This window comes from Falco rusticolus, chromosome 8 (assembly GCF_015220075.1).
Source record: "Falco rusticolus isolate bFalRus1 chromosome 8, bFalRus1.pri, whole genome shotgun sequence".
NCBI classification, from domain to species: domain Eukaryota; kingdom Metazoa; phylum Chordata; class Aves; order Falconiformes; family Falconidae; genus Falco; species Falco rusticolus.
In genome coordinates, this window is record NC_051194.1 from 43,483,784 (window position 1) to 43,499,777 (window position 15,994).

The 15,994-nt window shown below is 38.0% G+C and overlaps 1 protein-coding gene across 1 annotated transcript in view; it reads right to left on the reverse strand.

Moving 5' to 3' along the window:
* STK39 (serine/threonine kinase 39) overlaps positions 1–15,994 on the reverse strand; it is a 101,726-nt gene that overhangs the window by 26,130 nt on the left and 59,602 nt on the right. The window contains exon 13 of the mRNA XM_037398729.1: positions 14,162–14,229. Coding sequence (XP_037254626.1) covers positions 14,162–14,229 — 68 coding nt within the window. The remainder of the gene's footprint in view (positions 1–14,161; positions 14,230–15,994) is intronic.

The following is a 15,994-nucleotide window of genomic DNA, read 5'->3' on the forward strand; positions in this document are numbered from 1 at the left end:
TAATTTCTGCTATAGTCGATTAGCTGTGTTCCACACGCTTGACAAGAGATCTACATTGTTGAATTAAAATCGGAAATCATGTTTGTGTAATGATGCAACTGTAAACTGGAAACATTAAATGTCATTTCTTTTGTCCTTAAACGCAGAATGTCTATCATGTAAGTGAGATTCAGGAAAATTAAATGTCCTGGAATTAAACTTAAGGTCTAAATCATGCTGGGATAGCTAGCTTAATTATGCATCAGGCGACAGATTTTTATTCTTTTATTACTATACTCCCCTCTCCGCCCCTCTCAAAAAAATGCATCCACCCCTTCTTATGCAGGGTTAACTGAAACATCAGCTTGTACTTCTCACAAGCTTCAGCATCATCCATATAGCCCTTAAGGAGAGTCTGTATTCCTGGATGAGATTCATTTTACCATAGCTAAGTAACTATATTCTTCCTTCCCAAAATAAGAGAAAAATCCTCAAATAAGGTGAGCCAAATGAAGGGCTTGCGCATGTGCGTGAGAACATGCAGGTTTTGTCTGCTGAATTTTCAGACTTCAGCGACAAAGTCATCACACGTGGTTTAGAGAGACTGATATATGGAGCCGAGTGTCCAAGAACACAGGTGATAATGGAAAGGTAATCAACAAAGCTGACTTTTGAAACAGTAGAGTACATATACATCACATGGAAACTGCACCATTTATGGCTTTTGATTAGTTTCAGGGAATCTTTCTTCTGCTGTTTTTTTCATTCTCTTATTTCAGACGGAGTTAGAAACCATAAATCACAGGCACTTCACCACCACCACCTGTTCCGTCACTATGCCGTGTAGACAGCAAGCACTGTGTAGACTACACTACAGACACTGTAGACATCTTTGATTTCAATGGTCACTTCTGCTGACATTTCACAAACACATCCTCTTGCATAAACTTTATTTTCTAATCATACCCTACTTTTTAATTCAACTGTTTAATCATCCTTTCCCATCCCTCCAATGGAGAACCAATGCAAAAATCTTAGTTCTTATCATCCCCATTCTTGTCCATTTGCATATGTAAAAGTATGGTGCTCTATACCAACATTACCCATCTTGGATGCTAACCACTCTTTTAATTAGTATTTTTCATTTTTCTTTTATTATGGTTATCCAGTTCTAACAAGGCATAGGAACCTTCTCTACTATTTCTATGGACTAACAAGTGGAAGCAGCAAAAGATAGAGCTCTCCTGGAGCAATGAGTATTCACTCTCATTAGCCCGTTTCCTCGCCACTGAACCTGTTTTAACAGACTCCAACATACAGATGCTGCAGCTCTGAATTCTACCTTCTCTTTCGCTTATTCTTGCATATTTCTGCATGATTAAAATTAAATATATGTTTATATATATATATGAAAGAAGAGATATATACCTGCATCAATCTCTATATATACTTCTTCTAACTGTATAGACTGAAGAAGGTAAGATGTATCTATATATACACATATATGTATCTTCCTTCTTCCACCCTCTTTTTCCTGAGCTCCAGCTGGACATGGAGGACATTACTAGTCAAGAACTGAAAACATTTAAAAAACCCAACCCAAACACGCAAACAAGCAAAAAAAAAAAATCTCTAATAAAGAAAAACCAAAAGCTATGCATTATAGCATGGTCTACAAAATACAAGCTCTGCCCTGACAAGGGTCCTTGGTTTGCCTCTGTCAGGGGGTAGTTAGGAGGCCAGAGCGCCTGCACTCTTTGTTGCCTGGTAAAAGGGACGCTCCCCGCACTTCCAGGGCTTGACCAGCATTGAGGAGGGCCATGGTCCAATTAACCAAATCATAAGCAAGAAAGCATTCTCAGAAGAAAGTCAGGAGAGCGTTCTTTTCTTCCATCCACTTTTCAGATCACAACTAGATATAACTCAGCAACAGAACAGATCTACATGTTGAGGAAAAAAAAAAAAATCTGCATCAACTGCACACTGCCTAAAATTGAAAAGTTTGTCGGTGGCTAGTTTTGACAAACCCTAACAAGTCTGGCTAGTGGAAAAGACAACAGCAGAATACATACTCTCCTCAGGAACCAGAAATAAATTAAGTCTTCAACTAAAACTGTAGAAACTTTATTATGAATGGCACCATAACACATGGTGCCACATGGCACCCTTCACCAACCAGCCTTTCTCCTCCCCTTACTCCTACAAGACCTACTCTCACCAGAACCAAATTCTGCCCACCACCAGGGACTAGTGATGCCGGCCAAGTCTAAATCAGTGTGCTCTGACAAAAAACACACACTGAAAATACACACCACACATCGCACTTGTACAAAATTTAGGTCTCACAGATGCTTCCCCCTCGAAAATCTGAGCCACATTGAAAACGTCGCAGAAGCAAACCAAGTTAGAACAGAAAAAACAAGACATCATAGCTTAAGAACCAAGGGCAAGCAGCATGGTATTTGCACTACCTCACTGCAGTCACTGGTATAAATAAAACAACAGAAGCATTTAAATAACTTGCTCATTTAGACTGCAGAGAAAGCAGTTCACATTAAAATGGAGTGGACTAATCAGAGTGATAGGTAGGTTGTACATCCCAGAGCTGTACTCACCCAATTTTCATTCTACATCTCTGCAATTTATTTGACCACACCAAATGTTATTCAGATTCAAAAGGTCATCTTCCTTCTTGCAATAACTTGTCACCCATTTTTCACTTTCATATGCTTAAGGCATAATGTGCAAGTTAAACATGGTTCCCTTTTACAGCGTTACAGTTTATTCTACAAGTGGTGTATTTTTCAGTCAAAGCCCTGTATTACACATGGAGAAAACTGGTCACAGTAGCAATGAAAGAGACAGAGACAGCACCACTCCATGAAAACAACTGAGAGTTTACTTTCTCAGTGGGCAATAATTTACTGATATTTTGTTTTCACCCAGCATAATTTACTTGGTGACAAGCTTTAGAGCCTGATTCATGGAAAATCCTGATTAAGTGATTGCAATACCCCTTTTTAAGTATTGTCTATTAAATACCTCTACTGAAGATATGTAGAACCTGTTTCTAATCTCAGTTTTGATTAATTAAAACTTTGTTTCAACTGTATTTACAGAACACACAAAACAAATGAAATGCAAAGTGGCACTTCTGTCCCTTTATTTTCCTTGTCTTGCAGTTTTCCTATGCTTCAGCTGTGGTATTTTATCCATTCAGCTAGGGCAGGGAAAGCACAAACTCTACTTCCCCTACAAAAATCACAGCTCACTTCTTTCCTGCCCACACACCACTACCCCCTTTTTTTTTCTTCTGAATTCATGGTACTTTGCATGCAGCAGAACCAAAGCAGTAATAAAAGGAAGTCTGTTTATTAAAGTAATTTTGTGAATCAGAACTTTAAAGCTCTTGTGGGATCACATAAACACAACAGAAGAGAGCATTTACTGTAAAGAAGCATTAGCCTCCTGAGGATTCACCACATGGTTATGTAAATCCCCTTCTAACGCTTCCATGCTCACTTGTCATTCACTAATCAATATCCAGGCTCCTCCATTGCACATTACCACACTATCAAGAGCAGATCATGTCTGTTCACCACTGTGGAGAGAAATGGTTCTTGTCAACTTATTTTTAATGACTTAAGGTCAATTACAGATCAAATGGAAGGGCATTCCTGTTAACTTTTGGTAGGAGCAAAATAGACGTTTGAAGTCTGCCCTGCTTCCAGATTCCCACCAAGTAGAATGGGACTAAAAGCTCTGTATTGGTAAAATGTAGTCCTGAAATATACAGTTCTTTGAAGTCCATTAACACTTTTACCATTTATTTCAGGGATTCTGAAAAAAACTCCATGGCTTTACCACTTATCCCCCTCCATATACATTACTGGAAGAAATATGTTTTAGCATATTGAAGAAGCATATTGAAGATGCTTCAAGATCAAGTTATAGGACTTAAATATACAAAACGCTGCCGCTACCTTTTAATTTTCATGTGTTCTAAGGTAAAGAGCAGAGCCCTGATGTGATGCAACACACTTGTTAATCACTATACTTCAAGAGGCAGCAGCAATAGTAATAGCAAAACACAGCCAAATTATACTTTCATGACTGAAAAACAGCCAACGTAACAATGAAACACTGTCATTTGGTTGTTCAGCTGTTGGAATGAGACAGCAGTTACCCATTAAAGATTTACCATCTGTATGCCATCTACCATACAGAAAAGGCATGTATACATTACAAAAAGCAGCCACCAGGTGCATTGTTATGGTCACAATTAGGTAGGCCAAGAACACTATTCACAGCTCTAGAGCAGCGCACAGCTCCTCCGGCAGGAAAGGACTTTACAACAGTTCGATCCATAGCTGACCAGTTCCAAGTTGCTTAAGACTTAAAAGAAATTAGAGTGCCTTCAATCTAGTAAAAATGGATTGGATACAATAGTAAAACTAAGTAAAATGCACAAATTGTGTGATAGAAGAAACACAAGAAAACTAGCTGGTACACACAATTACTACCAGGCAAGTCTACGAAATCGTGTTTATCATTTTGGAAATGGCATATGAACATTAAGTCTTTTCTCTCCATCCACTGATTTACAGCCCCAGGTCTTCATTCCTTGACATAGAAGTGTTAGAAGTAGAGACATTTTAGATAGATCTATAGTCTTTAAATAGGGTCTTCTCTCCGCAGCTGCTGATGCCAGAAGCTAAACCAAAAGAATGTTATAAGCCTTTCAATTTTTTATCTTGTTATATTCATTCCCAGATAAGTCAAACAGCAAACTCTGAACAAAGAGTATTTATTTTTTTTAACCTCAATTCTCAGTGACCCATTTCTCTGCATAGGCAGTGAAAAGCAATATTCACTTGCAATATATTCTTTGAGGCTTATACTTCCTACCTGCTCTCATTTATCAGCAGGTGGAAACAACTTAGAGCTATCAGTTTTGTTGCTGCAGAGAGGGCAATACTAATCATAAGATTTTTTCCCCTAAAATTACACCTGAACTAGCTCAAATGCTTTTTAAAAAGCAGCGGTAAAGATTTAACTTTGAACTTAACATTGAAATACAATGAAGGACAACATGCAGTTATACTGACAATTCATTAACCCGGTAAAATCTCAATGCTTGGTCAAAACCAGAACTGAATTGTTCCTAGAAAGAACTTGAGTTAACTACAGATGACATCAATAACGTTAAAAAATGATCACCCTGAAGTATTCAGTGGGAGCATTTCAATAACGGAGAGGACAACTGCCATGCATGTAATTCAATCACTGTGTTAAACACTACAGCACACTGTGGTTATAGTTGCCTTTCTTGGATTTGTCAATAGTTTAACTTACCCCCTCTGAATATACCTCTGAAAGATCTCTGTATTTCTTGATACCACACATCATTAATTAGTGCACAGTTTAAGGAAGTCAAACTAGTATTAGCTGCACAACTGAAGCATTACACCACCTGCCTGAGTGACAGGAGACACCAGAGCAACTAACAGCTAAAGACACAAAGGCCAGCTTTGTATGCTTCTGCATGCCTGGTGCACAAGCAGAGAGATTATAACCTGTTAGACCAGTGACAAATTCTCCTAGTACAGCATCGCAAAATAGCTACAATGCTTGAAGCAAAATTTCAGTTCTTTAAATCAGAATGCGTAAAAGGCAGATAATTGCCAGGAGGTTACAGGTACTTCAGAATACTGCTCTAGAAAAGCAATTTCATTTATGAAATCAAGACAAAAGACTTGCAGCAAGCTCTACAGGAATACCTTTTTTTTTTTTAAAAAAAAAAAAAAAGAGACATGTAGGTCCCCAGTGCACAAAACAAGACTTTGAGGGAAGGCTCAGAGACACCTTTTCCCTTATCCAAGCCAAAGAATGTTTATAATATGTTGATTAAAAAACTCCCTGTATGCATGTATCTTTTCAATGCCGTTGGCTCAGAGTTTTCATTCCTGATGATCTATCAGCACATCACCGTCACAACCAAAGGAGGCTTTGTAGGCAAACCAGAAGGGATCTGTGAATTTTTGACAAATGATAGGCAAATTGTCATAATTTTGTGGTGGCTCAGATGTCTAACTACCTTATCAAGAAGGGTGGCAAGCATGGCAAAAAGTCTAAGCTTTGTTTTAAAAACTTCAAAGGTTTCATCTGGTTTTCCTGTCATGGGCCAAACTTTCTCAAAAGCAGCTTTGCAGGACACAGGCTTCACCAGCAAAGCCTGCTCATAAATTAAGCTCTCGGCCCACCTGTGTCCCAGTGCACTTCTTGTGGCCATTCCCTGGTCTCACTACAGCAGCAACAACAATTGCTTTGTGGAGCTAAACAGGATCCATGAAATGAGTTCAGTGGAAATTTTGCCTTCCCCAAAAAATACATCAGAAGTCACAAACCAACAACTAAAACCTGCCTGCTTTATAATGATGCAATGGAGTCCCAGGAACACCCCTACCAGTAAAAAGCAGAAAGACAGAGAACCACAACACTAAGCCGGAACAAGCAGCCAAACCAGACAGAATTATTTAAAATTGTTTCAACCCTGCCAAATGTACTATGACACCACATTCACAGGCAACTCTAACGTAGATGGATGAAGATGAAACAGTGTGGCCTCTCAAGGTAAATGCAATGTCTTTAGAACTATTAGAAAAATACCTAATGAGAACTGAACTTTGAATTATCAAATACAAGCCATATTACAGTTGATCACTAACATACATGCCATTAATAATACAACTAAAGTTACTTTTAACACTGAGGTCAATTCAAGCTTTAAACTATTTCCTTTAACATAAAGGAGTTTGGGGGTGGTGTTTGGGTTTGTGTTGTTTTTTGTTCCCCTTCTTGTTTTAATTCTTTTGTAAATAATACAATACAAAGTCAGACTGGAATAAAAAAGATCTAGTGATTTTAAAATTCAGTATCAGCAACATCCCCAAATGCAATTGCCTGCATAATTTACAACCACAGCTGTGCAGGTTAAATGCCTAATTCCTTGCCATTTCAGTATTTAGACAGGCAAATCTTCCTGATAACCTAAATTTAATAAGCGGAAACAATATATTGATTCCTTGCCTCAATAATTATCAATCTTACATACAAAAATTGTTTTGATAAATAAATATACCAGTTCTCTATTAAATAAGTGGTGGTATAGCAATTGCATAGAGTATTATTTAGGTCATAATCAAAATAAATGTTTAATTTATTTTCAATAAAACTACAGCAAGGCATAAAACCATCCTTAAGAACTGAGTAAGAAATGCATAATTCACCATTTTTGAAGAGCAACCTTTGAAGAAAATAGTAGAGGTACAAACAGAAAGCAGGATTAGAATCAATAGTTTAATCAAGGGTTCCTGCTTACTGATTTCAGTCATGATTTAATCATGATTAAACAGGTTATTTAAATGAAGTCTCCATTCTGTGAAAATAAAATTCAGTTCAGTAGCCACATCCCCACACCTCCCCGATTCCTAGGGCAAAGCCTTAGATGTGATGGCAAAATAAAATACAGGACATGTAATCACAGGTACATTTATTTCAAGAATTCTACAAATGGTTTTGTTTATGATGTGTGTTACTCAATCAATTCCCAGCCTACAGATAAGTTCTGTTACTTTCCAGTTGTAAATCTACCATGCAACTGAGACTTTATTTATGGATTTAATCATTAAATACACTGGAGAACAAAAGCCATTCTAAATAGCAAAATACGAGAAATACCTGTCCTTGGTGAAGGATACACATCGGTCGCACTTCTTACAAAAGGGACTGAATGACAAAAGTTGGTTTCTTTTATAGATACCAAAAAAATTAGAAGGGAAAAGAAAAACCCAAAAAAGAAAAAGACAATTGAGAACTCTGTGTTATGGTACTGAGCCAATTATCAAACTCATTCCACTTCCAGCCAGAACAGATGTTCTGGTTTCCTTGTTTATAGATTGGGGTTTTTCTCCTAAAGATCTAAGCCTCAAACTTAAATATTAGCAACACAGGAGAAGCTCTGCTAGGTACCTCCAGCCAAGTAAGTTTCTTATGTAACTTTAAGTGTAATGCATTTTGTAAGAAAGACGTAAAAAACAAACAAACAAACAAAAAAACCCAAACAGCCTACATGAAAGCAGGAAGATTAACACTTGAGCTTCAGCTCAGACTAGTGAGTGATATCACGTCATCTATGTTCTGGCACGCAGAGGAAATCACATTTCACTTAAGTCCTAACAACTCTCCTGTAGCGAAGCATACACAATCGCCTGCTACTAGCTGCTCCTTGGACTTGTCATTCTGAATTGTATCTCTCTGTCCATCTCTCCAGAAAACACATTCCTCAGAAAGGACCAAATGACACATGGTTTCAAAGTGTGATAAACCAGCTATATTAGCTGAAGAAATGCTTTTGTAAGAAACACCAATGCGCACAAACATTTATCTGTAAATTACAAGATCAGAGTGCCATTACATACAACTCTCCCTTAGTATTTTCTCTACACACTATATTAAATAAGATATGCTACAACAGAAGCATCCCGTTTGCCAGTGCAGCAAGGAAAAAATTTCCATTTGTCCCTTTTGTTCTTCCACAGGCTTAATTCATCTGGTGCGCAGGAACTGTATTAAATTAGGTCCTGGGACATTCCAAATTACCATCAGTAAATTATCTTCCTGTCATAGGAGCTAATTTAACCATCTTAGATTGCTTCAGATAATTTGCAATTCTTAACTATTAACCATTAACAAGTCTCCTAATTTAACATGAAATGTCTCTGTTATTAATCTAAATAGTCAAACCCTCCAACAGTGACCTTCCTAAATCTGTAACTGTAACAACTTGGTGGTTAGACTGGAAATTTCACATTAAGAGTAATAATGCCTCCCTACTCCCTTTTCCTGGTTGTATGAACAGTCCCATTGGAGGACTAAATCACAGGCAATTGCCTTAAACCTCTCTTTGCAGAGTTCCTGCTGGGGTCCGCTGCCAAGACACACGGTGTGCACAGCCTCACAGGAGAAAATCTGGATTACAAATTTCATTCCTCCCCACTCCCAGATTCCTCTTCCTCTGTGAGGCTGAGGATACTGAAGCATCAGCATTTCAATGTAATGATCACTCAGATAGTCTGGGTCAGAGGTATGTGCCAAGGCAACAGATCAATTAACAGTGAGAACCAATATTTTCAGTTCATTGCAGAATTCAAGCAGTCTCTTAATTAAACTTGAGCTTTTAAATACTAATCGTCTGTATTAAGTATTTAATACTACAGTCTTTCAAAAGCTTTGCAAGGAATTACCTAAAACACACTGCTGTTAATTTCACTCATGGGGCAACATACTTCACGCCACAATACAGCAAAAGACAGAAAATAAATTCGAAATTGCCGCATCCAAAGAAGCAACTCTGACAGCAGAGAATATTTTTACAAGTTAGTCCCGCTGAGAAAACTACTAAACCAAAAAGGTATTAAATACAAGGACAGAAAAATCAGATAACTCAAGTTGGAAACCATCCAGACCAACAGAGTTAAATACCAGCACTTCTATAAAGAGTGCCATGGGATTCTTCAAAGATTATTTCAGAATGTGAGTTGTGTTTCTCATCCACCACAAGGCATTTGCACTAAACAGAGGCTGGTGTTAATATGGCATTCCCTGCTCAATTACCGCATGAGTCCAGCCCTGCTCTGCTTGGGAAAGCTAACAGAACCTGACCATTCAGTAAGAGAATTACTGAAAGGCATTGATTCTGCTGCCAGAATTCCTCCTTTAGGAAGGTAATTTTTAATTTTTATTGGTAACATTAACCTTTTTTGGAACATACTACTAGGAAAAAAATGCAAAACTATCATCTGCAATTGGATAGTTTTTGGCGTAGCACAGCCTCACTGTATAAGAGGGGGAAAAAACCCAACCCAGAGGAACACCTGGGTTTTTTTCTTTTCCCTCTTGCTCCTGTTGAAGGCTGCCCATCTCCCTAGGCTTTGCCCTGTCCCAAATCTCCAGGCACTATTCTCCAAACCTTTTGGCCCATACCCTCAAGCCTCATATTAAGTTGTTTCCGCCCATCAGGCCCTAAATGTTTGTGTCAGCTTCCATGACAAACTCTGCAACCACGGTAGTTGCCCAGCCAAAAACTCAACAGTATAGAAACTGCCATCAGTTTTCTCTCCACTACTTTGTGCCTGAGGACCCTAGGGAAATGCCTTCTCACCTCAGGTCCTAGCCCAGCCAGCCTCCATCACATAGGAAGGGCCACTTCCCATCTTCACCTTTTACTGTCCCCTTACCTCATGGCCCTTCTCCAATGAAGCAAAAAGAAAGCAAGGAAGAGGTGAAACCTTCCTGAGCCTTCTCTTGACATGTTTACTTCCCTTCCCCTCTCCATCCTCCCCATCAGTCAATTAATTTATCTTGTATTTTGCTGGTGTTTACATTTTTACCCACATCAGTACCGAAATTGTTTTTCAAACAGTAATTCTCAGCATCTGAAACCAGTGTGTTCAGAACTCATTGAGCTACCGCAGTTTATTTAATTTGATTGCCTCAAGTGAACTATTTTAAAGGAAAAAGCTTCCAACATTTTTGATGCTATACTGAGCTTTGAGTCTTCTAGTCTGGCATCTAATGTTCACAATGTTTATCTGAATATCAAGCCATACTTTAAAAGCTATATAATAGTAGCAGATGAAGCATCCACAGGAAATTGTTTTTATCCTCATACTGTAGCTATCTTGCTCTGTAATAATACGGTTCACAACTTAAGGTTCATTTTAACAAATCCCATAAACATTCTCTATCAGCTCTATGACTTAATGATCAATTCACCAAAACACATCAACAGAATAGTTTAAAATCTGCAGTGGAGGTGGATAAATGCAGAAACCCCTGTGAGGATATTGGTTGTTTACTACCTTACAATCCCAAGGGAATGCCATGTGACACAAAACAAGTCATCTACACCACTTTTATCCACTACAAATGACAAAACTAGCAGTATTTTTATTTTCAGATGCTCAAAAAACACTTACTCAGTAAATTAATTACAACAAAAGAGAGCAGTTAGGGGCCAGAGCATCTTTCTCTATATACAGCTGCCCTAACTGTAAGCTCATTTACCCTGCAATGATCCCAGCATAAGCACAGCTGCATATGGCTGGAATGCAGAAGGCAGTTTCTTCTGTAACCAGGACTGACCGTGAGTGACTGAGGGCCTCCAGATTTACATCCTATGAAACCAGAAATTTATTTTTCAGGGTTTTATGAAGGAATCCCATACGACTTCCCTTCTGCTAACAAAACAAAAAACAGTTGACTTAGTGCAAAACAGATTACAGCAACAGTTCAAGCACTAACTAATATGATGAACACTACTGTCTTCCCAAAATAGCATCTCTGTAGCTTGTCACTTACATTACCCAGTGTGGTACAACCTTGTCAGTAGTACACTGGAATGTCAGCCTCAGAATGACTCTGGCCTTAATTTAGCAGAGTAATAAGGTCCCAGTATCAAGACTTCGGCGCTGGAGAAGAAGACTCCTAATGCCATGCCCACAAAGCAGCACTAGTCTGCACCACAGTTGCTATTTCTCCAGAGTTGAATTTGCTCACTGCAGCTAGACCTCAACCCAGACCCAAAAATGCAGAACCCAGCAGTCCTCAGGTGCAACTGCTCACTGACAGGCCAGGGCCGCTATTAATGTGCCCACAGTAAGGTCAAAGACAAAAAGCTTTTAACAGAATATACTGACATATACCTGACACTGACAGGCAAATGAGCTGAGATAACTCCTCACAGGTAATTTGACAATGGAAGAAACAAACATTTTGTTAAAAGTTAACAATCATCAGCTCCTTTCCCCTAATAAGGATTCTGTTAAATTTACTGAATAACGAGACATTTGAATATAACTCTTGACAAGTACTCAGCAGACTGCACAGCCCTGTCACGCTCACAGCAGCTTCAGCTGTTCCCCTCTTGGAGTCAACAGTGAAGACAAAGCATAACTATTCAAATGTCACCAGAGGTACCTTGCTAAACAACATATCTAGCAGCCAGCCAGTGGCTGCCCTGAATTTCTGTGAGTGTTCCATGAGCAAATTATCTCTTGCCTTTTCAGTAGCAAATATAAAGAAACACTTAAATACTAACTCTGAATCTACTGGGCAGAGGTATAGGGAGCTTGTAGCCCTCATGCTCAGATATGCACTTTGCAAAGTCCCAACTAAAGGACAAGAGTGCTGTTTGGTACGCCCCGCACTCCTGTATTCGCCCCAGCCACCCACCCACCCACACACACACTGATTACATGCTAGCTCTGACCCTGCTGGCACGCACAGGTTTCCATCAGAAGGGAACTCGGACACACAGTGCAAAGGTGCATAATGCAGCCCACCTCCTACCACTGAGGCAGGACACAGCCAGAGTTCACATGGGGTCAGGAGTTTGCACCACATTCTTCCCTCAAAAGTAAGTCAGCTTCAATTAACAAAATTCACTCTGCAAAATTATGCATCAGATTGTTTTTTCCAAAACACCGTCACCAGTGTTCCCAGGACCCAGAGTGTATCTGCTGTTCGAGATATTTTTGTTTTGTTAAAAGGAAACTTTCTGGTTTCTAAAACTGAAACTCTTGGGGTTTTCCTCTCTACCAATAACCATCTAAACCTTCATAATTGTTACACACTAATCCCTTGGTTTTAAGGAGGGTAGAGGGAGGGATTTTTTTCACCCATGAATTAAGAGGGTCCTTAACAAGAATATATGTTCATCATGCAAGTAAGAGTTTGGAAACTCAAGTCTCCTAGGATCAATATTCCTTCACTTCTGGCTCAGGAGCTGCAGAAATCTGAAAGCATAATCCCTGACATTTCACTGTACTTGCAGGACTAAAATGTTTTCCCTGTGGACATGCCAACACTGCAAGTAAGTGGGTAGAAGCTAATTGCCCTATAGGATTCATCGTAATTTAAAAGTACCCAAAGCACCTCACTAGTACATCCACATAGCAGTATAAACTGGTCTGTTTTGTAAATGGTTTCATCTACCTGTCTGTCAGCAGAAAGACAAAAAAGAATATTGATAGCATAACTCTGTAGTTATGTAAATTGGACAACTAAACTGACTCCAAATAATCTCTTAAGTCTTTTCTCTCCCTACAATAAAATTTATTACTCCTCCCTTCAGTAAAAAACCTCTGGCAGTCACACAATTTTTTATAGCTGTCACTAGAAAAGCAGTCAAAGAAAAGGGAAGGTAGACGACTTTGGAACTTGGCACTCATTCTGTGTACAGGTTTTGACGTTACTGTTTTAAAGCTACTTGTTATGCATAAATCTGCTATTTGTTTCTAAAATACTCGTGGTAATTTTTAAAATATTTCTCTATTTGACTTTTTATCTTTTTTTTTTTTTTTAGCATAAAAAACCCTGTAACATTTAACTTTTCCCCATAACAATAATCAAGAGTTTACAACCTTTGACAGATACCCTGTCAATACAAACTGGATGTAAACAGTTTTAAAATGAGTGGCAGTAATTTCTTAATTAAGTTAGCAGTTCAATGAAAATGACTGCAAATACATAAAAGTTATCAAAGCTTCTTATGAAAAAAACACTTTTATCCAAGAACCAGACCACATAATTAAACAATTAAAATCTTATTTATAAACTGATTTTAATTAAATGTAATCTGACTCATTTTAACTATGTAAAAATTTAAAGTTAGACAACATATTTGTATCCATTTTCTAAAGTATCTGTCACTTCTCCACAGTGGCTGATCAAACTTGCCAGTGAAAAACGATTTGAGTAGGCAACTTGTAATACAGCTATGGTTTATTTCTGTCAGAGGCTGACTGCTGAAGTGTGAAAGAAACTCATTAAAAATCTCTCACTGTGATCCTGCATTGCAAGGAAAAAAAAGAAAGAAAATACTTAATGAAGGGTACACTTAGCCTGAAGCCACATTCATATTCTGCTTTTCATTTTACACTATTTCAGTAAGCAATTAAAAGACAGCAATTAGTCACAGAAACACTATTCATACTGGTCATACTGGGAGATTAAAGAGGTTAGTACTTATTTTATGTTAATATTATGAAAGTAATGAAGGAGATCAAGAATAATACAGCCAACTAAAAAGGAACACTAACATAAATAGAAGAATCCTTACCTTAATCTTAAGACAAGATTCACTGCACATGGAACTTCACTATATTCATCAGTAAGAACAGGCTGAGACTATTAAAGAAAAAGGCAAAAAGTTTTATAAAGGATGCCAAAGGAAAAAAAAAAAAAAATAATCCCCAAATACCCGCCATGCTAACAGTTTGAAGTTAGCACAGAATATTTTACACATCCTCTAACTCTCAAAAACCTTTTAAACACTTTCAGTAACATAGTCTGAAATATAGCTGATACCAGTAAAACTGCCATATTTCAATTACAGAGATACAAATGATAAGGCCTGCATTAAAGTACTGAGTGTAAGATCTTTTAATCCACCTTGCATCAAAGCTCCAATAACCCATTAAATAATACGCACACAGTGAGAATACCAAGCTACTACTCACATTATTTTTGTGGAACAGTTTTGGTTGTTAAGGAAGTCTTGCATCTATCCATCTGCAAAGAACTACTAGCATATCAAAGCGGGCATCGCAGCTCAGAGAATGTCTTTCACAGAGGAAAATCAGGAATACAGATAATCTTTCCCACTATCACTTTTCCCTCACACTGTGATACCCTTCCCAGCCCCCAACTAACATTTATATGAAGTCTTAAGCAAAAGTGTATCCCACATACAGAGTACCTCAGGGTCCTCTAGCCTACTATGACTTCATATCCAACTTGGCATATTGTCACCACTCACAGAAGCCTGTTCAAAGTTACAGTCAAGTCCTCCCAAAATGAAGACTTGCATCACAATTTGATTGTTTTCCAACACTTTTCCACATTAAAGCTACTTTTAAAAGTGTTATACAAGACCTGGATGTCATTATCTGTGTATTTTAAACAAAAGTTAACACATATTTGGAAAAATCATCTAATCATCAAAAAGGAGTAGAATTTTTTCTACTTAAGTTCCTTCCATTTATATAAACTACTACTATTATTTCTGCATCTTCAACAGACCTGTTATTTCAGTGTTTAGGAACGTGCAGTTCAAAGACCAACAGGCACACACCAACAGTAACAAGCTGTACTAGTCTTTGTTCTACAACATCTTCTGGAGTATTTAGGAAACCAAAAATCAACAGAAGTCTTCAAGCAGAGGATTTTTTTTCTCCTTCATAAACTAAACAGCTCAGAATAAAAGAGTCACCTGTATAAACTGAGTCACAAACGTAAGACATAAAAAGACTGTCTGGTGAAAGTAATTTTTTTTTTTTGTACTCTGCTTACATAAGATCTCTCAGATGCTGAAGTGCTATGTAAACTAGCTTCTGTAACACAACGACTGGGGTCATCACTTGAGCTAACAGAATCAAATCTGGCAGGAAGCTGTTAGTCTTTTAGAAGATTTCTATGACACCAATGAAAATCAGAGAATCTAAAATTGCAGGTGAAGTGGCAAGGGTCACCCACCCAAGGAACAGACACTTCTAAAAGAGCACTTTGGCTGTAAGCCAGTAATCCTATTAAACAATTATTTATAGCAGCAATTCTTCCCACACTCTCAGCACAGGACCATGAAACTCAATATGGTATTTTATTCCTCTGAATTAATCTACTATGCCATAGTACTGAACTATTTTACTATATATGGGATGAAGCATTTTAATTATAAGCTACGTGTTGTGATAGAAATCCTGAGAACAAAAAATTATTTGGAGATCTTCTGGCTACTCTTGACACAGCCATCATTACTCTGACAAAAAGACAGCAATTAGCGTGATCCAGTTATGAACAGTCATTAAAAACAGCCAAATTACCTATCTTAACCAATACTCCTGGGTATGAACATAACATGACTTTAAATTTCCTATCTATTTTATCCACTGCG